Here is a 26,915-nt window from a genome sequence, read left to right on the forward strand (position 1 = left end):
GTCTTTCTATGAATGTTACACATAAAGCAGTTATACACATCATTCCATTAAACTCTGTCCAAATCCCCTTTAACAGGATCAGAAATAACCCACGAGACGAACAAACAAACAAACAAACCAACAAACCAACCAACGCAGGGAAAACCAGCGCTCATTGATTAAATCATGAGAGGCAGCAAACAGCAGAGTAAGAAGCGAGACTCCTCTGTCTGGCTTTTCTCCTCTGCTGCCTCTTGTGTTTTGTGACTTCAGCTCCACACAAACACAGAGCGGCGGCTCGCCGCTGCAGGGAGAAACCGAACTGGCTCCTTTTTCAGCTGATGAATAATGAAAGGGGCCCGGAGAAGATCCCCTCAGCCCCGCTCTAAATTTAGCTCGGGAAGACAGGGGGGTTTCTGCCAACCGCTGATCCCAGAAAAAGCCGGCTGGTTGGCTGGCTGGGTATCCACATCCCATTATTTGATTCCTCTCTCCTCTCACCCACTAAATCCTATCCTCTAATCGCCGGGGCCGAGGGGAGTCGCTGACCTCGACTCGTCGCTCTCTGTCACAGTTTCCCTCGGAGCGAAGGACCAGCTGGCAGCGGCGGCCCAACCTCCCCTGCCCTGTCAGTCATTTAATAGCCACTAACTGCTTTGGTGCTCAGACTGCCTGCAACGGCCGTGAGAGCAGGTAAAACTGAAAACAGCTACTTTCATCATCGATCAATCTGCAATCTGAAACGATCAAAGCCGAGGAGAGGAAAGTAACGCCGGGTTAAAGTGAGATGATTACACAAGCTGATATAACATCTATGATTGTTATCAGAAAAGTTAAATAAAAGTTAACAAGAGCAATTTATCAAAGCGCCTGTTCAACAATCACACTATTAACAGAAAAGCAATGTTTTCAAATGCTTTTCCTACAGTCTCCCATCAACCGCCGCCATGTTTCAGCCACAGCTCCTCAGGATGACAGCAGCCCCCACTCCCAAACCCCCCCCCCCTACCAGCCTCACCTGGCTAACAATGAATCCACATCAGCAGTTCGAGATAACAGAGGAAGGACGGAGGGTGATACTGTTTCCTATTCAAACAAATTCACTTGACCCAGTGGATCTTTGTCCTCCCACTGATGTCAACAGTAGAGCTGAAATCACTCCAGCGTCTTGAATATGAAGATTTGCTGCTTTTTGTTATTTTATACAGTGAAAAAATGAAATATCTCTGGGTTTTGGACTGTTTGTGTTTCCATAGAGTTTTATAGTCACATGACGGTCTGCATGTTTTCTAACGAGCTCATCTGAGACTAAAACTCTGCGAGGAAAACACTGAATTCCTGTGATGTTTGGCATCAAAAACTGATTTGCAGGACATTAATTCTCTCACACACACACACACACACACACACACACACACACACACACACATACACACACACACATACACACATACACACACACACATACACACATACACACACACACACACACACACACACACACACATACACACACACACACACACACACACACACACACACATACACATACACACACACACACACACACACACACACACACACACACACACCTCCACAGGTTTCACATACCAAGGTAAAAAGCCAGGCCGGGCCCCGGCGCTCTAATGCAAACTGACAAAGTGTGCGGCAGAGTGCAAACACACAGGGAGGCGGGCTGCATAGCTGAGCGCTGAGTCAGACGGCAGCGCGGAGAAATGTTCATTGAGAGCAGCGTATAAATTCCTCAGGTCGAGTTATGAGGCTCCGAACTACATTTCATATCCTCTCAAAGTCCAACAGGGAACACAGACACACACTCCGTCTGCACGTTACCCTTCTCATGCCAATGACAGCGCGTTATCTGGCAGATAACATTCCTTTCACCTGACGATATGCATTCAATGCGTCAGTGCAAGGGTGGACAGATGATATTACACTGTGAAGAATTTATACGGGCTCCACAGGCAGCGCAGGCTGGTCCTGAGATTTTATTTCTTTTTCCTTCTTTTGTTCCACTTTTACTTCATTTTTTTCCTCATTACCGTCGCAGCAAACGTCTGCAGAAACATGAACGTGCTGAGTCAGCATTAGCCCTGGGCCTAGGCATAACACAAACACAGCATCCTGTTTTTTTTTGTTTTTTTTAAATGGGTTGTTTTCATAAAAAAAAAAAAACGACGTGCGACATGTCTGTGAATAACTGCATCATGTAAAAACCAGAAATACGTGTGTTTGAGGCTGGAAAGGCAGAAACGACTTTGCTGACACTGTAATTCAAAACAAACAGAAGAGGTCCACGCACATCAATCACCTGAAAGAGCGGCAGTGAGGAGACAGAGGGGTGAAAGATAAAACTATGATAAACAGCAGGTTCAGTCCGTTCTTCGTGCTCCCACGGTCAAACTTCACACAGGTTTTTCCAATAAGCACAACCACTATTGACAGCAGGAAATATTTCAGCCATCTGAACCGTCTCTGCTTCCTCTCCCCTGCACAGGCAGCGAAGAGCAGCTTTGGTCATTTGACAGGAAACGCAGAGGGAAATGTTTGTATCTGTGGCAGCTGCAGCCTCCATTACAAACCTCTGCCATTCTTATTTTATTAATTATTATTTATTGATTTATTATTCATTATCATTAACACCCATTTTGTATTGATCAGCAGTACATAAAGGCTTAACTGTAACAGTTGTAAGCAGCTATAAGAACATATTGTTTATTAATGTACAGCATTTGCAATTATATCTCATATCTATATTTATCTATATCTGTGAGGACAAATTATAAATTACCGACTCCAGCTATTTAAAATGATGAAAGACATGTCAGTAAAACTGGATCTAATTAAATTTATTACCTTATCTGTTCAGTACTAGTTTGAGGGTATGAGAGAGAACCAGATCCAGAACAAAGGAAACTCTCAGTGCAAAAGATTAAATTAAAGGAAGAAGAATTTCCAACCTGCAGAGCAGCTTTGATTTTTTTGTGTCCCTGTGCTTTTCGTCCATACAAGAGCAAAAACGCAGAAACTGTGCTTTTGTCCCGGACCAGTGCAAATGACTGCATCTGTCTGAAAGCTGCTCTGAGCTGATAAATAAGTTATAACATGGCTGGTTACGCGTTAAAAAAAAACTACACTGCAGCTGTGACTGAACCAGCCTCTGCTCAGGTCCTAGTTAACAGTTTGCAGGGCCTCACGCTGCACTTTGACCCCGTGCACCTTGGCAAGCAGTGAAAGGGATTTGAGATGAATCAGGCCTTTGGCTGGTGAGTCTGAGCGCTGCTCGGTCCTTCACGTTGTGTGTTTCAGGAATGTGTGTGTGTGTGTGTGTGTGCGTGTGTGCGTGAGGGGGGGGGGTGTTTTTTTAAGGACTTTGTTTGGGAAGCCTTTCTTCCTTCTCATTTCCTCTAAGTGTATAACAAGCAGAGGAGTTTCAAAAAGAAGAAAGGCTTCATTCCACCTGCAACTACAGTGGTGTGTGTGTGTGTGTGTGTGATATCTCACTAACAGGGTAAATGAATTGAGGCCTACAACCAATGAAATACTGTGTTTAACCAACAGAACAACAGAAACACTCCACCTTGCTGCATGTGTTCACCTTTGGGGAGAAACGAACGATGGTTTTCATCGTCAATGAATCGATAACTTTCAGTTTGAAAAACGTCACAGAAGAGTGAAAAATGTTCGCTTCAGTTGCTCTGAGCTCAAAGTGACAAATTCAAACGTCTCGTTTTGCCTCAGTCCAAAAACATTCAGTTATAACGAACGCGAGACTGAGACGAGCAGCGGCGAATCCTCGCGGCCGAGAAGCCGGAACTTTTATCGCTTACATCGTGATTGACATAAGCAACAACCAACAACACACACGGCCAAACACACTACATGTACACATTAACCAAACATAGACAAAGCCATTTTCCATTGGCAGAAAGCAGCAGGTGGCTGAAGGGCTGTCACATCAGGAGCCAATGTGCAGGCTAAGGGTCGGTGATCTGGATCAAATTCAAGTGTCAAATAAAACCACACATGTAGAAGGAACACTAAATTACTACGATACAAAATATTAACGCAGTAAGAAAAGAATTTGTATGCTCACTCACACAAGAGGAGAAAAAAACAAGCTCTAAGCCTCCAGAATTCCAGACATAAGCCATTAAAGGGATTTGGTGTCAAAGTCCGAGGGGTCTTAAGTAACTGGTAAAGATGAAAAACGAGTCTCTGTGAAAATCCGCCCTCCCCTCTGCACTGTGTTTTGGTACAAGTGGGACTGTGTAGCGCTGCATGCTTGGCACTGTAAGCTTATTACACTGATGGATTTCTATAAGAGAGAGGGAGGGAAAAGGTAACTCACACCTCCAGACCTGATTTCTAATTACAGGAATGTAAATGAGCAGGACGTACCCCGGGAGAAACACAGCAAAGAAGAAAATACCTCTGGTATTCAGGCTCCGTCTCCACCATGAACCGAGTTTTAATGACAGATCAGTGTTTCTGGTTTGGGACCAACATATCTTTCTCTTTAACAAACTAAAAAACACTTTAGAAAAGCCCAATTCCACTGCCACGCACTGAAGAAAAGCAAATAATGAATTCTGTACAAATACAAGCACATTTTGTAAAAATATGTGTTGACAAGATAAACTTCTGTTAACCTTATGATCCTGAGTGAGAAAACACACTGTGCCTACCCACAATGATTTAACGTCTACGTCAGGAGACACTTGTCCAAAGGCACTTTAAAATGTTCTAAATCATCCACTGTGTAAAAACCAGTTCAACCACAGTCTTAATAACCGATCTATTGTCTTTCACACAATGCTTTACCAGAGTACAGTCAATTACCCAAAAACGCTTTATAAAGTATTTAAAGGATGAGCGGGATTTGGCCTAAGCTTCTCAAGCAAGGTGTTTTTAAGTCGAAGAACCCAGACGGCAAAATAAAAAATGTCTTTAAAAGGTTCTTAAAGTGAATTTTACGTGATTTGATTGAAAGATTTAAAGCTACTAAATGGACTCCAAGAATAATAACTGACAAATACAGAAAATAACCGATAATTCAAGCCTAGCTAAGTGTGTGTCCCTCCACGGTCAAAGGCACTGAGATCACACTTTGTCCCCATTCTGATGTTTGATGTGAACATTTCCTGAAGCTTCTGACCTGCACTGCACCGCCGCCACATGATTGGCTGACTGGATAATCACACGAATAAACTGGTGTTTCTAATAAAGTGCTCAGTAAGTGTATGTATCTGGCATGTTTCAGCTTCAGGGCAGCCGTTAGCTTCCATTCATTTCTCTATGGTGAGAAAAACGACCTGCAGAGACTCGAAACTTGTTTTGTTGATGCCGTACGAAACGGTGTCGGCACATTCCACAACCAAACCACGATATAATTCTTCCATTGTTAACGTTTGCATTCGCTTTGTTTCCTTGGTCGTGTTTCCTTGTGTGTTTGGTTGATTTCCAACAGCTTAGCTCAGGAATGTGAAGTTTTCCACTGAAGTGTCCGTGAAAGTAACCACCACGACGAAAAACTGAAAACAGTCAGGACTCACAGCCGCGTGACGTCACGGTGATAATGTAAAACTGAGTCTCTGCAAGTGTTTTCTTCTCATGTCGCGCTGATAACATGAACAGAAACAAACGACGAGCTGCACGTCACTGAAAAACTTTGGGTTTTTACGTTTAAGTTTGTCAGACAAAGCAAAACATCTGAAGGTGCCACCTTTACCTCCAACTCTAAACTGTGATGGACATTTTTTCTACTTTCCAGCAGTTTTTAGATCAATACAAGCAATCGTGGAAATAATCATCAGCTTAATGCAAATTTAAATAATCATTAGTTTACATATCTAACACGACCACACTGAAGAGGACTCTACAGTCCTTTCGGGGTGGATTATCCGGGATATTTCTAAAGGGTAAAATCATCGCCTTTATCATCCACCTTCCTGCTCATGGTCACTTTTCTATTAATTTGAAAATGAACAGTTTCCTCCTCCAGCGATTTAAACAGTGGAGACAGGAGTGAGAAAGTCATGCCTCGTGTTTATTCCCCATCTCCCCTTTCAAGGCTAATGAGACATCACTTGTGAACAGAGCACACTGTGAGAAGGAACATCTTGTTTATAGCCCCCCTGAGATCTTCCTCATGTATTCAGTATTTCACTGAAGGAGAAAGATTCTCAGCTTCAAGGTCAAATTTCTCACTGAAACAAGAAAACGAGTGCAGCTCTGAAAACACATGTAATTAGTGCAGGAGAGTTCATTGCTCCTGTTCTCATTAAGATTTCCTCTCAGCACCACTCTGCCGTTCATCTCTCCCACTTAACCTGATTCCGGTTTTGGCTGCAGGTCTGACGCCCTGGATTTTACCTCTAACAGCACTGCATCTTGTGCAAAAGTCCCATCTGTTCATTTCATGATGTAAACAACTGCAGGAAGCCTCGGCTGTGTCTGGTTCATTCAGCATTAGAGAAGCATTAAGATCAGAGAGCACTGAGGAGGGAAGGAGCTTTGAGCCTTTCAGGCTGATACAATGGTGCATACTGTGAGCAGAGACGCAGCAATTAGTCGATTAATCCGTAAGTTATCTGACAGAAAATCAGTCAACACTAAACTTTAAAAGAGACTGACGTTCAACAACAGTCCTCAGAATAAGAGCCGGGGCCTGTAGATGTCTATGTAGTCAGCTACTGTTCATTTATCATGACACAGGTAACAGGGATGTGACAGGTCAAAGTGAAGACGACACAAATGCAGATGTAGAACGAGGATATCTGTCAGCTGGAATCTGCAGTTGTTGTATTACACTGAGGCCAATAACGGCCTTTCAGAAATTTCTAGCCCCTTTTGGAATTAAGCAGTGTTTGACTCCTTCTTGTTCTCTAACTGGGATCCATGGTCCACAGATCCCAGGTCTGACCACCTGTGCAACAGGTCCAACAGTCTCCTCATCTTTAGCAGGTTTAACTATTTTAAATTCGGTGTTAAAACGCGTGTAAAGTGTTTAAAAATCTTTCATGGGCTCTTTTTAAAAAAAGTATTTCAGCTGTGTTTCTGTTTATTTTGTTGGGATGACGGCTGATGCTAATAAAAGTGACCAATGTGTGTGTTATGGTGATGAACCGGGACCAAACTGTACAGATGTTTTATCACTGCACAGCTGGTTTGTGCTGTGTATGAGACAGCATTTACAGTTGTATGCAAAAGCCACATTTATATTATTTTAACGGCAAGAGGTCAAAGGCCATCCATCTTCTTAATAAGCACACACACACATGCAGCACACACTCCTACCTGTCTCTGGGGTCGATCCAGCTCGTGCACTGGTTGATGTGGTCAATGTAATACACTTTGCCATCAAAGTCTCTGGCTTCCTCCCAACCCTCAGGTAGTGGCAACTCCTTCCTTGGCATGTCAGGCGAGTCTCCATGTAATTAACTCCTCTCTACTCAAAATCATAACAAAGGGAGACCATCGCTTTTCTCTGTCACCATCACCATCATCACCATCAGCAGCAGCAGCGACAGTATCGGAAGTTATTCCCAAAATTCTCGGCCTGGCGCGGTTTGGATGAGGGAATAATAATCCATACTAATCCACAGATCGATACTGAGTCCACAGAGACAGGAGGGACCGTTAAAGGAAACTGTCTCAGTGGATAAAAGGGCTGCAGGAGGCTGCACTTGTGCTCCAGTTCATCTCAATGCGAGTGTCAAGTCATCCGTAATATAAACACAACGGTCATAAAACTAACCCGTGTCGCTACTTGACACGTTTTTTCAGTCGTGAGCGAAGGTTTAGCAACTTTTCCAAATCAGATGAGAAACTTTGAGGCGGTCTGGTGACAACTTCTGAAGTGAAGTACAATTATCCACGGTCCACGGAGCACGGACGGTGCTGCTGCTGCTGCTGCCGCCGCTGTGGGTCTGTTGTCGGTTTCAGCGTAAACAGAAAGGCAGCCTCACGTCGAAGTCCACACACCTCCGGAGAAAACCCGACGGAGGGCAGCAGCGTGTCCACAGCAGCGGCGTTTCACTGGGAGAACCGTCCGAGTGCCTTTAAAAATCCTCTAAAATCCCCAAACGGTGCTCGTTTCCCCCTCTCGCCTACAGGCCACCATATTTAGCCGCAGTAACCGATGCTAGCCGCCAGCCGCGGGGTAACCAACACTGTGGGCGCCGCCGAGAGAAGAAAGTAACGAGCGAATCCGCAGCCGTTAGGAATCCGGCGATTCCGCGAGAAACTCGTCTGTTATCTGGTCAAATGATCCGTTTAGAACCGGACGGGAGGGGAGCGTCGGCGGCGGCGGCGGTAAAGTCTTCCCTCAGTCCCGATGACTTCGGCTGGTCGACTCGCTGTCGAGTCACACACACATTCACTACGGCAGCTTCCGGCTACGATTTCAAAATAAAGCTGTTGTTGACAAATTCATCCAGCAAAATAAAACTTCCGGTCACAATAGTCAAACTCAGAATTAAAGGCTTTAAGCACGCGTTATTCAATTTGGTGCTTAGACCCTGACTGATGTTAACAAAGTCACTGTGTTTTGCTAATGGTGCGCAAAATTTACATCAATTTTAAACTTGATTTAAAACTGAATCATTGATTTTGTTTGTAGCTGTTCAGAACTGGACTATAGTTTTCAGCACTTCAGATGTTTTTTGTTTCCTACCCATCACACACCACCATCAGAGAGGCGTCTGATCTGTTCCAAACTGATTCTGCAGCAGGACAATGAGCCCATGAAGAACTATCTTCAGAGACAAGAAGTCCTGCAACAGGTGGTCTGTCCCCCCACAGAGCTCTGATCTCCGCATCATTATGGGGTCAGTGTGGGACCACCTGACGAGTCAGAGACACTGAGACAGACTAAATCCACAGAGGAACTGAGGCAGCTCCTCCAAGATGCTGACAAGCTCCTGAGAAACTGCGAGCAGGTGAGAACAACTGGTGCTGTTTATCATTTTTCTCTTTACATTACTTTATATGAAGTTAACTGACGAATAAAAACTATTCATTATTGTTGTTGTGTAACTGATAATTATTAATTATTCTCATCATGTATTTCTTTCACTCACTTCACAGCTTTGTGTGTTGGCAAACTTTCAGGCTCATGGCGCCCTCTGTAGGTCACCGCGGTGAACAGTCTCAGGTGCCACAGGTTGAATTTTGATGAAACGCGGAGGGATGATTCCCAGCAGCTCTCTGACCCAGTTATTTAACAAACACGCTGAATGCCGCACTCAGAGCTGTTCTCAGTTCAGCTGCTGATTAAACATTTGCCTGTTACTGACGGGAGGCACGGCTCTGTGCTCTGTGTTCCTATCAGATAGACACTTTGCATGATTATAGCTCAGGTGTTCACACAGGTAACCTGCCTCTGAGGAGCTTCTTTTTTATGTGGTAGTCTCTCTCTCTCTCTCTCTCTCTCTCTCTGTGTGTGTGTGTGTGTGTGTGTGTGTGTGTGTGTGTGTGTGTGTGTGTGTTCGTTCTTTACGTTCTTTGGGTTTTTGCGTCTTATTGATCCATAAATTAAGTCCCTGAGCTGAAGGTTATTTAACATCATTTGTCAGACAGACCTCAGCTGTGTCAGCACAGGTCCTGTTTTCATCACAGATGCTTTTTTCTCTCTCTCTAACCTGTAACTTCTAAACAGCTGCTTTAAATCCCCAGTTAATGAACTTTATTTTTATTTTATCTTATGATTTTCTAACCTATTTTTCATTGATCAGTCAACCGGTTTGATTATTTGCAGTTGTGTAACATCAGGTGGGGTTTTTACTTTACCTTCTCAGACTGGACCGAGTCAGGAACTTTTGTGACAGTAAAAGACGAAAAGAAATGTAGAAAACCGGACTTGACTCTAGATGGAGCACTTCACCTCGGCGCCGTCTCACGGATGGATGAGAGGAACTCGGTGAACCGTGTTCTGGTCTGGAAACCTCGGAACCATCAGGGCCCCGATCTGCGGGTCTGCGCGGTTCAACACTGCTCATCCAGAACTTTGTTCATGTTTCCGCTGTCAGTCAAACTGACTGAGGAAACATTTTTCATAACAGAACATTTCCCAACATTGGTGGGGGTTCTGATGCCTTCAAGTGCTGTCGGAAATATCATAAATGCGTTGTTCAGCGCGCAGCAGGTGACTGATAAAGTAATATCCGACTGAGCAGCGGTTTGGAGTGAGCAGATACAGCCCCGAAGAACTTGTGATAATAATGATTTACATTTTATGATGACCTACAAAATACTTTATTAGTCGGCGCAGGTTAGCTTATCTCTGGATCCTCCGTTTATTTAACTAACCATTCATAGAAGATGTTTTACCTTCTGTCTCTTAATCTATACAGCAAAACATCTCTGAAGCTTTAAGCGTCAGTTCTGTACGAACAGACCAATAACGGAGTTTTTCTTTTGAGGTTCATTTTGTCACAACGTCCAAAACCACCTGAAACTATAAAGCGTCTCAGCAAACACTGTGTGTGTGTGTGTGTGTGTGTGTGTGTGTATGTGTGTGTGTGTGTGTGTGTGTGTGTGTGTGTGTTGACATGATGACCTTCAGTCGTGATGAAAAGCCTCCTTCACTGTTTCCTGCATCATTTTGAAAAACAGGGACATAAAACATTGAATGTGTATTAAAAATCTGCTGTGACTTTCCGTGAGAGGGAGCAGTCTAAGTTGACATTGTCGCTTAAAACGTGGCTAAAATGATCGATGTCGATATCGATAAAATAATCGATCATCAAAACAGTTGCTGATTTTGCAGCTTTAGTTGCCGGTGCACTTCGAACAGCTGGAGATGCGCAGTTTCCGAGCGGCTCCTGAACGCAGCATTTTTTCTTCTTGAGCGTCTCGGAACAGAAACAAGCAGAAGGCGCTCGGTCACATGTAGATCGTCCGGCGGCCGCAGGGGAGCAGCGAGAAGAAGGAAGCAGTCTCAGCGCTGTCGGTGTCCAGGAAGCAGCGACCGCCCCTCAGGTTCCCCCGGTTCCAGGCGCCGACCGGTGCGCTCCCCGCAGCCTATGGTTCTCCTCCGGCACATCTCCATCGCCCTGACCGCCGCCGTGGCAGCGCTGGGCTCCGCTCTCTTCATCGCCTTGAACTACTTCTACAAGAGGCGAATATGGTCACCACAAGCCGAATACTGCACGATCAAGGAGGTGGTACAGCTTGTCTATGATTTGACTCCCTTGCTTTATTTTACTCGATTAATTTAAATTTAATTTTATACTCAGGTGTTGAACTTGGGCGGGAAGGTGGTTCACAGAGTGTTATTACATCTGACTGACTGAAGGAAGCAAACACTGCAGAATTCTGATAGTTTAAGGTGATGATGATGATGATGGTGGTGGTGTGATGGTGTCTGCTTAATGAATGACAGTGGCAGAGGCAGTGATGAAGATGAGTTGGATGATGTTGAAGCTGATCATGTTTTGGGCTAAAAATAAGATGTGGAGGGAGAGAATGATGATGATGATGATGAAGAGGAGGAGGAGGAGGATGGTGCTGCTGCTGATGAATAACTGACATGATGCTGATGATGAAGATGAATGCTTTGGTTATCTGAGGGCGATGATGATTGTGTTGATGATGAAGATCAGGGTGAGGATGACGTGATGAGCATCATCACAGTGTTCCAGGAGATGGACATCATGATAATGATGAAGATGTAAACGATGACGGGAGGCGTGGAACTGATGATGACGCCGATGGTTCTGATGCCGATCTTTTAATAATTACATCATCGGTTAATCTCACGATTAATCGTTTGGTCGATTAAATGTAAGAAAACAGTGAAGAATGTCCAAGAACAAGAATCGTCTGAGTGAAATCAGAGGACGCTCTGACGCCAGCGATGCAGATCAGAAGCTGAGCTGCTGCTGCTGCTGCTGCTCCTGTTTTCAGTGATTAGACGACGAAGTTAAATCCAGCAGAGGTGAAAGCAGCAGCAGCAGAGTTCAGACATCAAACTCATCCCGAGCTGCCGAGGTACCTCACAGACGAGTCTCTGCATCCTGCAGGAATCTGAGACAGAACAAACCTGAGCACATATCTAAATCCAAACGCACAATCGCTCATCCCGTCGACTTCAGGCACAGGTCAAACAATCAGGGCACACGCCGAACGGGAGCTGCATTTAGTCGTTCCATGTAAACACCACATCCTGAATAGGATTAAAACCAGGACAGTAACGTGCCCGGAAACTCAGAGACGAGCACCAGATCCTCCCAGCTGAGGAGAATGAGGGAAGGATTTTACCTTTATGCTTGAAAATGTTGTTGATTTAAATGATGCTGGTGGCGATGTGATGTGAGCAGACGTGTGTTTCAGTTTGACGTTGTGTAGCTGAGGCAATAAAAGGTTTCGTCAGACGACTGTTGTCTCAGTTTCCTGCGGACAGACACAGACAGAAGTGAAGCAGCCGGTGACTTAATGAATGATTCTTCCATGAAGCGCTGCAGCTGCAGACTGAATCTCTTAATAAAATCTATTTGAACGTCTCTAATCTTGTTTTCTGGATGCAATCAGCAGAAGCCTGGAAGAGGCTTAGCCTGCTTTATGTGGCTCAGCCCGTCTTTGGAGGATAATGCTGTCAGTGTCTGCCAGCAGCCCGCTGCAGAGGAGACGTAAATGTTCTCATCCCGGGAGCCAAAGTGGACCAAGACGCATTATGATCACGTCCTCGGCTTTGGAAAACAGGGGAGCTGACTTCACGTGCTCTTCCACACCGGGACAATCACTGAAACAGCAGAGATAGATTCAGCTGCAGGCCAGAGACAGAGTCTGACAGATGTCTTCAGTTCCTGGGTCCATTTAGATGTTTGGTCCAACTTTGTTATTTCTGCAGAAACATGCATAAATAGAGACGATGTGGTGTCACGTCAGGGGTTTTTCCAGAGCATAAACATGATGATTTTTTCTTATATTTATGTTTAGATTTTTTCAGCCTCTTCTTGCCTGTAATGTCTGCACTCCATCATCATTCTAAAAGACTCTTGCTCCTGCTCTGCCACTGACAGTGTTACTGTGAATGCAACAAGTCCAATCTATGTGGGAAACAGGAGCAGGAAGTCACCAAATGAAGACGATGAAGATGAGATGGAGAGAGAGAGAGGGTCCAATAAAACAGAGATAACAACATTTAATGACAGAGCTCCTGGAACACGAGGGGCTGATGGAATGTGACAGTGTTTGAGGAGCATGTTTTCCTTCACTTCTTTCTCTCCTGAGTAAAATGTTTGCTATTCTTTGCTGCAGGCGAGCTGGCTTTAGCACTGCCATGTGACAAAGCCCTTTTGTTGCCGAGCGTCTGCTTCGCTGGAGTGTCTTTAAGCAAGACGTTAAACCCCTGTCAGATCCAGCGGTGCAGAGCTTCTGCCGCTGAGCTGGGCTTCTCTCCTCCCTGTGAAACGGAAAAACAGTAGAAATCAATACAGTATCACAGTGAAATGTCTGAACCGGCAGGAGTGAGTTTAAAATCCAAAGGAAAGAGTCTGACAAACAGAGCAGGAGATAAACGCCCAGTGCTCAGACCTGAAAACCGTCAGATCCATGTGTTAAACAGGAGGAATAATCAGTGTGGAATGTTTTGTTAGTTCAAGCTTTTAGATTAACGTCTCCTGTGTAATCCTGGGGCCAGGTAAGCTCCAATCAGACGACGGGGGCAGTGCTGTACGCAAGAACCGATCACTTCACACAAAGTCCACGGTGATAACTGTCCAAAGAGAAGAAAAGCTGTTGTGCAGCCTCAGCAGCTGCAGCGAGGCCTCGGCTCGGTCAGGGTTTGAGGTTCGTCTCCCAGTGAGCTGCATAAGCCAGAAACACACAGAGGGAAACTACTGAACCGTCAGAGCAGCCATGTTTATCTACTGCCACATTTACCCAGCAACACCAGTCAGCGATCACTGCAAAGGAACATGTCAGACAAAGTTCATTCATCAGCAGAATGTCTGAAGTCCGTCCCCTGACCTTCTGACAGTGACACAGTGAATCTGTGGAGAGTTTTATCTGTCAGGGAATCAAATTAGAGCCGATTCAGGAGGAACAGAAACTCATCTTTTAGGCTCGATCATCCAACAACGTGAAGCTAAGCGTGATATTTTTAATAAGGAAGCTAAAGCTGATGCATCTCAGCTCTAAAAGGCCTGATATGAATTGCTAATCGACCTCCACAGAACCGCGGCTGCACGTCCTCACACGGCATGAATAAAGACTAACCTTGTGTGACTTTTAAAAAGGAGATGACTGACATGTGCAGGATCTCGGAGGGATTGTGGCTTCTCTGTGCCTCTCAGGCACTGAGAGAGCACTGAGGTTTGAGCAGCGCTAACCTTTACAGAGTGTCTACAGAAACAGGCGGCTCGCTGAAAGACACGCCCTCTGAAATCTGACTGAAAGATTCAGTAACAAAGAGCAGGGTTATGGTGACGCTGCTCCGCCGTGGGTTTTATTGAAGTCTAATATCAGGAGCTTTATCTCTGGAGGTTTGCAGACGCTGATTCATTTTCCTGAACACCATGAAGAGTCTCTCTCATCACCAGGGTCAAAGTCCCAACAGTCAGTTTGATACACGATGAAGATCCAGTCTGCAGACGTTCGAACAATGAAGCTGATGCGTGCTGTTTCCTAATTTGTGAACAGAACCGGCATCTGGTTCAGTACAGCCGGGGCCGCAGCAAAGGATCGTCTTCATTAATTATTATTTCATTATTCAGTAGTTTAATCTGCAAAATCTTTAAAAAGAAATTAGTGGAGCTTGTTCATCACCATGTCACAGAGTCTAAAGGGTGGCTCTGGGTGTCCACATACTTTTAGCCATGCAGTGGACCTGAAAACGAGCTGTGGCGTAGATGCAGGTCGTTTCCAGTTATTTTATCCATATTGGAAGAAGTAAATCACTGTGCTCAGACATATTTAATGTGTGCCACAGCGTTTACTCTGTTAATTATTCTGTATTTGTAAACCATTCTTCCAGAACCGCGCTCCTCTTAAAACTGAGCAAACAACCTCATTCTGTGCTGAATAAGTTATGTGAGTTTAATTTTTGTCTCAAGTCTACGTCTCTGAACGTGTCTGTGCTCCGCCTGCAGGAGGAGGAGGAGCGAGGGAAGCGTCAGGTCCTGGTCCTGGGTCTGGACGGGGCCGGGAAGAGCAGCATGCTGCAGGGTTTGACCCCCGGTGAGCCGGCGGCTAAGAGAGGCTGTTGCCGGCCCACCCGCGGCTTCAACTTCATGAGCCTCAACGCCCCCGCCTGTCAGCTGGATTTCCTGGAGAGTAAGATTCCTTTTATCCCTCAGAATCAAACAGTGCACGCTCTGTGTGGAGAGCAGCAGGCATTTATGTTTTATCAAACAGCATGAAATGGAGAAATGGGAAGAGCTTTTCCCCCTCAGCTCAGTACAGTCAGACATTTATCTCTTTAATCTCTCAGGGTAACAAACAGCTGCACAAAGATGATTTCTGATGTGTTATGAACGTGCTAATGACTAGAATGTAGAGTAGTTAGCATGCTAATATTAGCATTATAACCTACCCATAGAACACATGTAGCATGTTAGGTTGTTTGGTGGTTTATATGTGAACAGAGTTAATGTGAATTAGCCCCCCCGACCCCACCGTCATTTCAATGCGGCAACAAACAAAACAACAATAACAACAAAACTCGGCAAATCGCTCAGCAACTGAACCTACAACAAACTGCGATGACCAATCAGAAACATGGCAGCGTACAGTCCTCGTACATCAGCCTGTATTGTGAGCAGGGTAAAGGCGTCACTTTCAGTCAGAGGTGCAGTGGTTCACATGCACAGGTATGTGGTGTTTACCAACGTAAACCATCTGTTTACCATCAGAAAAACAGCCACAGAAACTCAAGCAACAAAAGACCGGTTTGCTGAAGGTCCAGGGTAAAACCGTAAACCCACCTACCAAGACACCTCCACACCGCTGGTTAGAACCAAACCGTTTACCTGACAGTCAAACAGAGTCTGAAACCTCCTCCCCTGACACCTTCCTGAGGCGGGAATTGGGAGAATGGCATCCAACAATTTTTGTAACTTTCAGAAAATGATAATTGGACAACAGCTCTGCTTCACGCAGGTGTCCTGAGCTGGAAAGGTAAGTGATTCTCGTGTCTCACTCACCTCAGGCTTTTCACCTTCAGATGTGTTTTGATGACACAAACCAGACACATTATGTTGTGTTGCCTAATTTGACACCAGTCTGAATGCCTGAGTGTCGAGACACGAGAGGTAGTTAAGGCGCCGTGTGACAGCATCAATCTGAAAACAACAACAGTAAACAACAGGCCAGGGACTTTTGAAGCTCATCAACAAACAAATCAAACCACGCAGGTCCAAAAAGCGGAGGCAGATAGGTCCAGTTAGAGTCTGTTATATTTACAAATACATAAATCCTCCAAATCAGCATTCCACCCAAAGCCACAGAGCTGCACTAAAAATAGTGACTTTGCTTTTCATTGAGCCAGTCTGAGCGTGAGACGCTAAACTGCAGTCGGCCTCAGAATGAGTTTCTGTGGAGGCATTCAGAGGAACACGTCACGTTCGCTGGCTGATTTATTCATGATCTGAACACAGAGATGCCAAGAATCCTCTTCTCATCTCTGAAAGTAAGAGGAACACATGCCACCGCCCACTCAGTCAGAAGACTCCAGTGGCCCAGTGCATTCAATGTTGTGTCTTTGTCTCAGTGACAGTGATGCACAGGCATGTTGACAACTTGGTGCACATTCACTCACATCAGAAGCTGCACAGTGCACGGGGACTGACGAGTTCTCTTTCTGAAGTCCACTGGGGAAATCCAGCTAAAAGCCTTTAAACTCCACATGAAAAGATGCAGATCAGATCTGCTTGTGAGGCAGTTTTAGGCTTTGAGCAGCTCAGATTTGGGTTTGTGCTAAAGAGAAGTGAAACTCAGTAACAGGAAGAAGTTCCTTATAGCATAAATAAACTGTGTTTACAGCTGGGGCCTTTATTCTTAGCTTTAGTAGACTTAATAGTGTTAATACAATATGTACTAGTTTGCTTTCTTCTTGATTTGAGTAACTCAGCTCATAAGCTCACAAACCGACATCTGGCATAGACACCATTAAAGAATCAGAGCTGTGTGTGTCCCTCGTCCTTACTACAGTCATTTTTCATTGTTTTCAGTTTTTCTTGATTCTGTTATAAGGCGCTGAAGCTGTGTTTCCTGCTACAGGACACTGACGGCCATAGTTGACAGTAAACAGGATCCTCTTCACACTGACAGCTCAGAAAATCTTCTGGTAACAGGAACCGGAGAAAAACTGAGAGGAAATGTAAATAAGATGCTGATTATGAACCAGAGTCCATGTATAAAAACATGAAATGATTAAACCACAGGCATTACAGAGTGTCAGCTGCCTACGTTGGCAACAGTATTTTTGAAATATGATTTTCACGTGTTTCAGCTGCTTTTTCTTTCGCCCGTTTTGTAACATTCAAAATGAAAATGGATCAGTTCACTTTAGTGTTTAGTGTCCAACAAACTGAAGCACATCAGGAAAATGAAACAGTGAAATGATTAAACTTCAACTTAATCAAACTGGAACTCAAAAAACTAAAATGATGTTTAAAGGATTCGTTATTTGAATCTGCCACTGCTACATCAGCGTTTCCTCTTTTGTTCCCAGCTGTGAGAAGAACAGTCCCTCAACTCCACACTTAAAAATCGAATCCAATCGAATCTGGATGCTGGTTATTTTAATCATACCCAGTAATGCAAACATACTGTGCAGCTCTGGAGTCACAGTCACAGCTGCATCTGCTTTCAGTGCTGCAAATTTGGCTTAATTTGGTGCCAGCCTTACACGTCCACCACCAGCCTGTGTGGTACAGCCTGTACACAGCAGCCGGGAGTAATCCTTAGATTCATGCTGGCTGAGTCTGCGACTCTGAGTCTGCTGACAGAAGCTCACGACAGAAACCAGACCTCGCAGGATCAGGTGATGTTTTCCAGGCCTTCTCTCGGTTTTGGTCTGTTGGGCCCGTCCATGCACCATCTCCTGTGCAGCCTCATACACTGCCTGATGCCACTGATGTGCTCATACTGTACTGATATCACAACCAGTTCGAAGGGCCTGTTCAAATAAAGCACGAGACACCAAAAATAGCTTTAAATTAACGGATTCATTTGACAAACATACGTTAGACTGACGTCAGAAAGGTCAGTGGTGAGAGAAGAGGAAACAAGTCTCAATCAAACAGGTCGGAGGACCCTCACACTGGTCCCAGTCTGTGGATTTACTGGTTCGAAACGTTTCAGTGTAACGCACAGAGCGTCGAACGGCTAAAGGAAACACTCATCAACGGGGAAACAGACTTCCACACAACACCGGAGTGTGTCTGAATGCTTGTCTTGGGACTCAGAGTATTTTGGGATCAAAGTTAAATTGAGCTGAACTTTGGCAGGAAAACCTGGCGAAAACCGGCAGCTCTGGCTTATGTAAGTGCTCAGAGAGTGAGGCCACAGTCTCCACTGAAAACTCCCTGAGACCTCCATCATCAGTGAGGGAGCTTTGCCTTCAGGACTTCAGCTACAACTTAGTGCAATATACAGTATACACATCCTCCTCATTCACATCCCTATGACTCAGCGTGTGCAAATGTGGGTGTGTATGTAATAAGGCGGCGTGTGGAGCAGCATGACGAGGGTCCCGCTGAGATCCCTCTGACTACGAAACACAAGCTGCTCGCACCACAGAGCGTCGTGTCCGCCCTCCGCACCACATCACGTAAACAGGTATTTATTGCTGCCACATCACATCAGCTAAAGGTACATCACTACCCAGTTTCCTAGCAACATTCTCCATTAAGTCCAGCACTAATGAATTCTTGCTGCGCTGTGCTGAATTCAGAGGCGTTGAGGACCTGAAGTCAAACCCACCGGTGTGCGGGCGACGATTCGTTCGGCCGCAGAGCACTGCCGGTCACTTCTTCTGCACAGCAGGATCGTGGGATGTGAAAGTCTCCAGTTACCATGAAACTTTCCCTCCACTGAAGCTGGAAACTGAAATTTCTTTCAACACATCTGTCCTGTGAATGTGAAGGTCACAAACTGTGTTGGTAATGAAGAGCTGCAAAATGCTTCAACAAGCTTTTTTTTGGGGGGTTAGACTGTTGGACTGATCACAACCAGTCAATCAGTCGAGTGACTCAGTCAACCATTAGACCACAGAGCTGGTCAGATAATGGTCTGAGTAAACACCCACCGCCTGTGGGTGAGCAAACAAATCAGGGAATCATGTGCACACATTCATTTCCCAAAAGGCCAAAATAAAATATGTCCTCAGTTAAGAAGATGAATCAAACTCACCCTCAGTTCTAATGCAGCTCCTCCTCATGAGTTCATCTAAGTATGAACTCATGCCATAATAAAAAGGGAAAAAATGATCTAAGAGGCAAAAAAAAAACAAAGTAAATGAAAAACAGCCCAATACTAAAGCATTTCCTCCAAAAATGAAGAAGAATACGAGGCTCTGATAAGTAACGGAAGGAAAAGAAAAAGCAATAAAGAAAAAAGTTCTAAGGAGGAAAGAACAACAGGAAATTGTATGAAAAAATAAATTCAAACCCATAAAAAGAAAAAAAGAAAAAGAGCTGCACAGTTATATTTTCTCTCAGAGCCTCGCTGTCATATCATGTCTGGAGGCAACTAGATGGAAAAAATGAATCAGACCAATTTCCCCAGAAGGGAAACGTGGATATAAATAATGGCTAAGTGCCGTCTTAGCCTATTTCATCCCTCAGTGAAAACCAGATTAGTGATTTCATTCAGTCCAGTGCACATCTGAAATTAATCTGTGGCCAATTTGTTTAAGGTGGAATGCCAACAGCTTATCTGATTCAGTTATCTGTTTAACTATGGTTCAGTCCATTTATTTATTTAACAGTCAGATTTATTCGAAAACCTCCTGCTTTTACTGCAAGACAAAAGATAAAGACAGGAAATATCTGCCAGTCATCTGAAGAGTCCTCGAACGAGTCGATCAGTCAGGGCTGTGTGGCTGTTGCTGTGTAGCTGGTCTTGCAGCCACAGTTTCTTTGTACAGAACAATAAAAGAACATAACATCAGATCCTGTTTATCTGTGATGTTGTTTCTGCTGGTTTACGTTTATCTAATAAAACTGATACTCTGGGTAAACAGACCCCTCGGGGTGTTATAGTTAAATAACATGACTCCCTCTTTGTTAGTACAGCCTTATTTAATTATGGAAGCCTCCAGTGAAAACGACGGCTGTGTCATAACAGGGTTATGATCATTAAAGTTTTTTTTTTTTTTTTATCACAGAGAGAATCTTAAAGACCAACAGAGAAATACAGAAATGTCTGAGTCACCTGGTTCTGAATGTTTGTGTTTTCTCTGCTGTAGTTGGTGGTGGGGAGGACCTGCGGCGATACTGGTCCGACTACCTGAGAAGGACCCACGTTCTGGTGTATGTCGTGGACTCCTCTGACAGGAACCGCCTCCCGCTGGCGAAGGCTGAACTGCACCGCCTCCTGAGGGTGGAGCCCCAGCTGCCCGTGGTGGTTCTGGGAAACAAGCAGGTGTGTTTTTCTGATGTGTTTCAGAACAACAAACATCTTCCATTCTCAGCAGCCTCTGGTCTCCTTTAATTTTCCTACTGGACCAAAATCAACAAACAGTTTGCAGCGCTAAAAATAATATAATCCATCACAGTCAACCTTAACGCTGGATAGGTCGGTTCAATTGCAGACTAATTGTATTAGTACAGAAATGAATGGAAACCAAAGGCTTCCGTGAACAATAGAAAAGCACATCCAAAATCAAAAACTATAGGAAATATAGATTCAGTAATTTGTAGTCAAAGAGGTAAAACTCACAGAAACACAGGTATGGTCCTGTATGCACTTCCTGTGGATGGAGAACAACACTGATGAAAAGAGAAAAGGGAACAGTCACAAGAGAAAACAGTCACCTTTGTCAATACTCACCTGAAAGCTGTCGCTCTCTGGTCGACTGGTATTCTGGTAAAAACCCTCCAGTCAAAATTATACTGAGGTCTAACGTACAAAAAATTATGTTAAAATAGGATGAAATGCAGATAAAAAAAGAAACGATGTGTTACAGGGAGCAGGTACACGTCATTCCCTCTTCATTTATCCAGCAAAGATGATCCATCAAACTCCCGAAATAAACACTTTCACATTTCCTCCTCGGATCGTATTTCTTCGCCCTGCTCGGCACTTGTGAAATTATACATGACCCTTCGAGGGAAGTGCGAATATTTGTCACCTGTACTGTCAGAGCGCTGCAGCTCTCATCCTCTCAGTGTTACTCAAATTATTAGCAACAAGAGAACCTGAGATAAAAGCTCATAATAAAATCACTTCAGGTCAGGCTAAATACCAAAATGTTCTGCACAGAGCAGACGCAGTGCAGTTACTTTATGCAGCATATCATGGTGAAAGCGTTCAAATCAAGAGGCACTTTAAACCAGTACAAGTGTGAAATTAACACACTCTTCCCTCCCTGCTTTCATCTTGAAATTAATAAGGAAACTTGAAAGATCAGACAGGATATCTCCAACAGAGATGAAAGAGAGACGTGTGCATTTTTAAACCCATGGCCCATTGATATGAAAGATGCTAATCCAGACTGTCTTTCAGGGTTACAACGGTGAGCTCTGATTTTACTGTAAGCATGGTTTCAGTGATTAGCAAAAGATATATACAGGTTAAAATTGGGCTCATTTACATCACATACTGCCATCTCATTTTGACAGCATTTAAATGTCAGCGGGTAGTGATGACATGCTTCACATTAAAATAGTAAACCAATTTATGGTTTGGTGTTTGAACGGCAGGAAAACACCTTCATCCCGCTGGAAAAACCCGGGTTTGCTTCAGAAAACAGATGGAACAAGTTGTCTCTCAGATTATCAAAGCGCGTCCAAACTTTTGACCATTTTTTGACAGATTAAGCCAAGATTTAAAAAAAAAAAAAAAAAAAAAAAAGACTACAACCTTGCTTGTGCAAATGACGCAGGTAAAATGAAAGAATTGATGTCTTCAGTAGGAGGAGCTCTTTTTGACAGCGATACCCGCTCTCACCCACCATTACTTTGTTCTCTGCCTCTGCACTCGCTCTGCTTAAACAGCACAAAGGATGTTCCCAGCAGAACCTGTGTGTTGTGGTGCAAAGAAACGAGGCGGACATCTATAGACTCTAGCCCGAGTTGAATGGTTTGTGTAGGAGGGCAGAATTAAATTCACTGTCTTCATATATGGGTTTTGATTGGAACTGAGACATCCACCGTTTGAAAATATGACATGTAGTTATTTGTAATCACACATAGTGAAGTATTATGTAAGTTAATGGTAATTTTATTCTTACTTAAAAAGCTAAGTCAGCTTTATCTGATGCATTTGTTGGTAATGTGAGATATTAAGAAGCATTTTTGGCCTGCACAGCAATTGTACAGAATTTTTCTTTGGGTAAAAACGAAGGTTCAAATTGTTTTATTAATATTAGCAGTCGACCTCTCACCCCTTTAACACTCTGGAAGTCGTAGCTTGATGCTATATTCAGCTTTGATTTATAAGTTTTAATTGCTTCCAGTGGTAAAGCAGTTTATGTGTCCGCATTTACAGATACAGTGCAGTTAACTGTTCGCATTCGTTACACTAAAGCAGCTAAAGGAGATAACCGCTAGTGACAAAAGCTGTGTATTTAACCAAATCTTGACTGAACACTCAAATTTTCCATAGTATAGTATATATTCCAACTACGTTTGCAAACTGTGCTAATGACAAAGTTGTGCATTTAGCTATATTTTGGCTAAAAACTCATACTTTCTCGATATTTGTATTGTTACCTTTGCTACACGAGGCTAACACACAAGTATCAAACATCGTCATTTTCACCAGATTGAGCCAGAACATGGCTACACAGCCTCTGTTAGCATGGTCAGTTGTGTTGATGCTAACAACCAAACTAAGCTAACGTGGTAGTGTGTGGTGTAAACAGCTAACCGTGCTAGCAAACAGATTTACACTGATCATTTTATGAACATTTGTTATTTTTACACAAAAACATGTTGAACAGATGTTTTGGTAGAAACTCGTCATGGCTGACGATTCATTCGTGATAACAGGTAATTACTGGAATAGTTTTAAATGTATTACTGTCTTCAAAGGAATGTAGATTTCTTGTCGCACCGGGTTTAACTGGTTTCACGCTCTCCACAGGATAAGCCCAATGCTGTCAGTGTGTCGGAGCTACATGAAGCTTTGTCTCTGGGCTCTGTGACCGAGAACAGGAAGCTGTTCCTCTTGGCTGCCCAGCTAGGGTCGGATGGAGCCCTGAGGAACTCCTGCCAGGGCCTGGACACCTTCCAGGACCTCCTGCTCCAGCTCGTCTAATCTCAGCTTCCCCCCGCAGAGAAGAAGAGGAGGAGGTGGAGGGTGAGAAACAAAGTGATGGCTTAAGGACATCCTCCTCCTCCTCCTCCACTTCCTCTTCCTTATATAAGCTCTGGCTTATTGAGGCAGAGGAGGAGATGATGAAGGCTTCAGAGACTGAAGAGGAGGAGATCAAGAAGATAACAAGATGGAGTGGAACGCCTCCCAGTACCTCCTCCTTTTCAAACAACGTCAGCTCGTTTTAGAAAAAGCGGCTTCCTCCTCCTCCTTCGGCTCATCTCACACTTTTCTCCCGACTCGTCTCGTCTTACTCACCGGAGAAGAGGAGGCACAGAGTGAGGAGGACAAGGACAGAAGGTGGGACAGAAGGATGAGTGTTTATTCACAGATCTGTGATTCAGATCCACAAAGGTCACCTCCTGCCAATGATTCAGACTTTGAACTAGTCTTAATGTCAACCTGTTATAGGTTTATTTAAGCATGTAGATTATACTTTATATAAAATGTGAACTGCAATATGTCAAGATTGTTGATGCATATACAGATTTTGCTTGGTTTGCCGTTTTCTGAAAGTCAGCAGAGCAGAACAGGCAACATTCAGGGTTGCCAGGTTGGACTGCATCAGCTCAGAGAATTCACTGAGTGGGTTCAATAGATACTCGCCGACCTCTACACGGAGGCTTTTCCGAGATCTAGGGGAATTTTGTGAAGGATTTTAAAGGGACCTGCCGCCATTTTGAAAAGCTTTGTTAAGATTTTTCTTTTCACAACTCTCGTCAGGTTTCTACGCTCCCATGACTTTCATCACAACAGCTAAAGAGCATTTTAAGATTCTCTGTTTGAAACACTACAGCAATTACAGCCTACTACCAGCAACAAACCACCTCTCTAATCTGTAGGTCCACATCCTGCTCAACCTTTTCCCATTATCAACCAAATGAATGTGTTAAACATGAAAATGCTTTTGCAGATGGCATTTAACATTTAGGCCCACAATAAGGAAACCATCCCTGAATCCTACTGGTCCAGCCAAACAGAGAGACAGCAGCTTACTAATAAATTACATTTGACAATAATCAAAATCAACCTGAGGCCAAAGATGTACACAACAAAATGTCCTGACCTCTCACTTTGTCTGGATCGGTTGGGTCACAGATGTGCTGTCCCTGACAATGCCCCTGCCACTGACAGTAGAGCTACACGCATTAACACGTGTTCGTAGGATCCATTGATTGTGGGTTCTGGTCTTGTTGTGGGACATGTTGACATTTAGAATATCACCAGCTTTAACCTTAAATGTTTTTGCTCATCTTAGAACCGGAGGAAAAGTTTTTAGTGAAGACGAGTCAAATTCATCATCACTCCATCTCTGTCAGTGTACGGATCTGAGCACAACAAACTTCGAGTCCTGTTTCCTGTATCACTGTGTAGAATGTACTTAGACGAGGACCAGTGTCTGGTAAAACACACATCCTTGAATGTATAAGTGCAGATGTGACTACTGAGTATTTGACTTTAAAGTTATTTGTACAGACAAACTGGAATTAGCTCGGCTCGTGTTATTTTAACGCTGTATGTGTGCAGCCATGTTTTCTGATGAATGTGACGTTTTATTTCTTTGATGTCGTGCAGCTCTGCCGAAGTAAGCGAGAGTTTAGTGGATTGCTGTATGTGCATTGTTTTTATTACCAATGACTGCTCTCTGGTTTTCTTGTGTCGTGTAAAGGGAACTGTTAGATATAAGTTCACGCATGTGTTCATGTTTTTGTTGTTCCCTTTTAAAACGTAAGCTGAAATGTCTTAAATAGAAAGCATCCACTGGATTCAGTCTTAACGTGTCTTTCTTAAAACTACAGAAAACAATCTGTAACTTAATGTGAAAATCCATTTGAGATTAGGGCCGAGAGATTTTGCAAGAGACCAGAGTACAATTGGAAAAACACGCAGTGACAGAAGACCTGCCAATAAACATAGTTGTGTACCTACATACACAAAATGTACTGGATTATCTGACAACACTAAAAACAACATGGGTGGATCTATAAAACGTCCCCCAACCACAAGCTTTCTTGCTCAGCATTGTAAAACAAGTTGAGTCTTCCCTCCTGTGTCCGCTGACTGAGCAAGTCAATGCAAACACAAACACACAGATAAAATCTATAGACCTCTATACCTGCCTGACCTTGTTCTATCGGGCAAAGTTCCACAACTGGTGGAACAGGAAGTTTTTGTTGTAGCTGAGACGTCACTCAGGCACAGAGTCACAGTGTTTCCACGGCTCAGTGTCAGTGCTGCAGGTTACTGTGACGGCAAGGCAGCACGAAAACTCACAGCTTCTTCTGTAGATGTAGGAAATCCAATAAGAATTCAAATTAAATAAAAGACTGAACATGTTGTGAAAGTGTTTTGGGGGTGGCCATGTTTCAGCAGCTGACATTTAAAGGTTCAGTGGTTTGAGAAAATTCTCGTTTGTCACCTTGTTTCTCCAGAATCAGACCTGAAGCTTTAATAAGGTGTTTGTGCCACAGTAACAGCATTAATGTTAAACTGTGAGCTTTTAGGTGACGTGCTGTCTGTGTTCAGACTGGAAATCTGAGGAAACATTTCACTGATGAAAAACCTGCTGCCAACATTCCTCACAGAGTCTTAAAGTCCTGCCCACAGCAAAAATATTACTATACCAAGACATTTAAACTATGAATTCATCACGAAGGAATTAGTAAGACAAAGAGTCTGTAGCTGTGCAGCAGCCTCAGGAGGCTGTGACGCTCATTACATCCAAGAAAATAAGAATCAGTGGAGGGATGAGAAACCTTCACCACTGTCTGAGAAAACATGGAAAGTTTGTCTTGAAGCTGACGCCAGAGGAAAGAGCAATGTTTCAAGTACTAATACTTGAAAACGGTCATTATACATGACATTATCTGACCATCAACCCTGAGTCATCAGTGCTTCGGCAGCGTTTTACTGTCGCAGCTCGAGGTGGAGCTGGATTTAATGACTCTACAGCAGGTTTAGTCTTTGCTTGTTTTTCATATTCTTTGCTGATAAAGTTTCCTTCCCTCCCTCCTGAATGAGCCAAGTACATTTTCTCGATGGTGAAACGCGTGACTCAGCAGGTACGTTTTGTTCAATGGAACGAGGCTGTAAATGATTGACGGGAGCAGAAAGGGTCACCACAGCACATGTAGGTCAAACTATTGTGCTGTTAACTTCTGCATCAGATAACCTGAGACAACAAAAAAGACCATAAAGATGTTGGTGCTGTAGGTTCCCATCACAAGTACAGTACTGAAAGTACTGAGGTACAGTACTGAAGTGGGTCAGTTTAATCACGTGACTCGACTTTTCTGACACCTCTGTAGAACTCTCTCTCTGTCAGTGGGTTCCTAATCACAGCAACACAACTTCGGTTTCCCGACCACACATTTACTGATTTGATCTGTGATCCAAACGCAGCAGCTACTTTTGGATTCATAAATGTT

The 26,915-nt window shown here is 43.8% G+C and overlaps 2 protein-coding genes and 1 long non-coding RNA gene across 3 annotated transcripts in view; 1 reads left to right on the top strand and 2 right to left on the bottom strand.

The window, feature by feature from the left end:
- The window catches only part of wwc1 (WW and C2 domain containing 1), a 36,483-nt gene extending 28,124 nt beyond the window's left edge, over positions 1-8,359 (bottom strand). Inside the window, exon 1 of the mRNA XM_041051220.1 lies at positions 7,300-8,359. Within this exon, the coding sequence (XP_040907154.1) occupies positions 7,300-7,418 (119 nt within the window). The 5' untranslated portion in view covers positions 7,419-8,359. The remainder of the gene's footprint in view (positions 1-7,299) is intronic.
- Positions 8,360-10,895: 2,536 nt separating this feature from the next.
- arl10 (ADP-ribosylation factor-like 10) lies at positions 10,896-25,419 on the top strand. Its single transcript, XM_041052443.1, has 4 exons — positions 10,896-11,165; positions 15,096-15,279; positions 20,417-20,592; positions 23,257-25,419. Exons 1-4 carry the CDS (start codon positions 11,028-11,030, stop codon positions 23,428-23,430), a joined length of 672 nt encoding a protein of 223 aa, XP_040908377.1. The 5' UTR covers positions 10,896-11,027; the 3' UTR covers positions 23,431-25,419.
- On the bottom strand, positions 13,258-20,940 carry LOC121191267. Its single transcript, XR_005895079.1, has 3 exons — positions 20,890-20,940; positions 20,383-20,577; positions 13,258-13,408 (listed from the first exon to the last, which is right to left on the bottom strand). It is a non-coding gene; the product is annotated as an uncharacterized LOC121191267 (long non-coding RNA).
- Positions 25,420-26,915: the final 1,496 nt, after the last annotated feature.

This window comes from Toxotes jaculatrix, chromosome 12, assembly GCF_017976425.1.
Source record: "Toxotes jaculatrix isolate fToxJac2 chromosome 12, fToxJac2.pri, whole genome shotgun sequence".
NCBI lineage: Eukaryota > Metazoa > Chordata > Actinopteri > Toxotidae > Toxotes > Toxotes jaculatrix.

Excerpts from the sequence above, each read along its gene's own strand:
- arl10 (XM_041052443.1), top strand. The coding sequence starts at position 11,028 with ATGGTTCTCCTCCGGCACATCTCCATCGCCCTGACCGCCGCCGTGGCA. Across the intron at positions 15,280-20,416 it reads TCAGCTGGATTTCCTGGAGA|TTGGTGGTGGGGAGGACCTG; the intron begins GTAAGATTCCTT and ends TCTCTGCTGTAG. Across the intron at positions 20,593-23,256 it reads TGGTTCTGGGAAACAAGCAG|GATAAGCCCAATGCTGTCAG; the intron begins GTGTGTTTTTCT and ends CGCTCTCCACAG.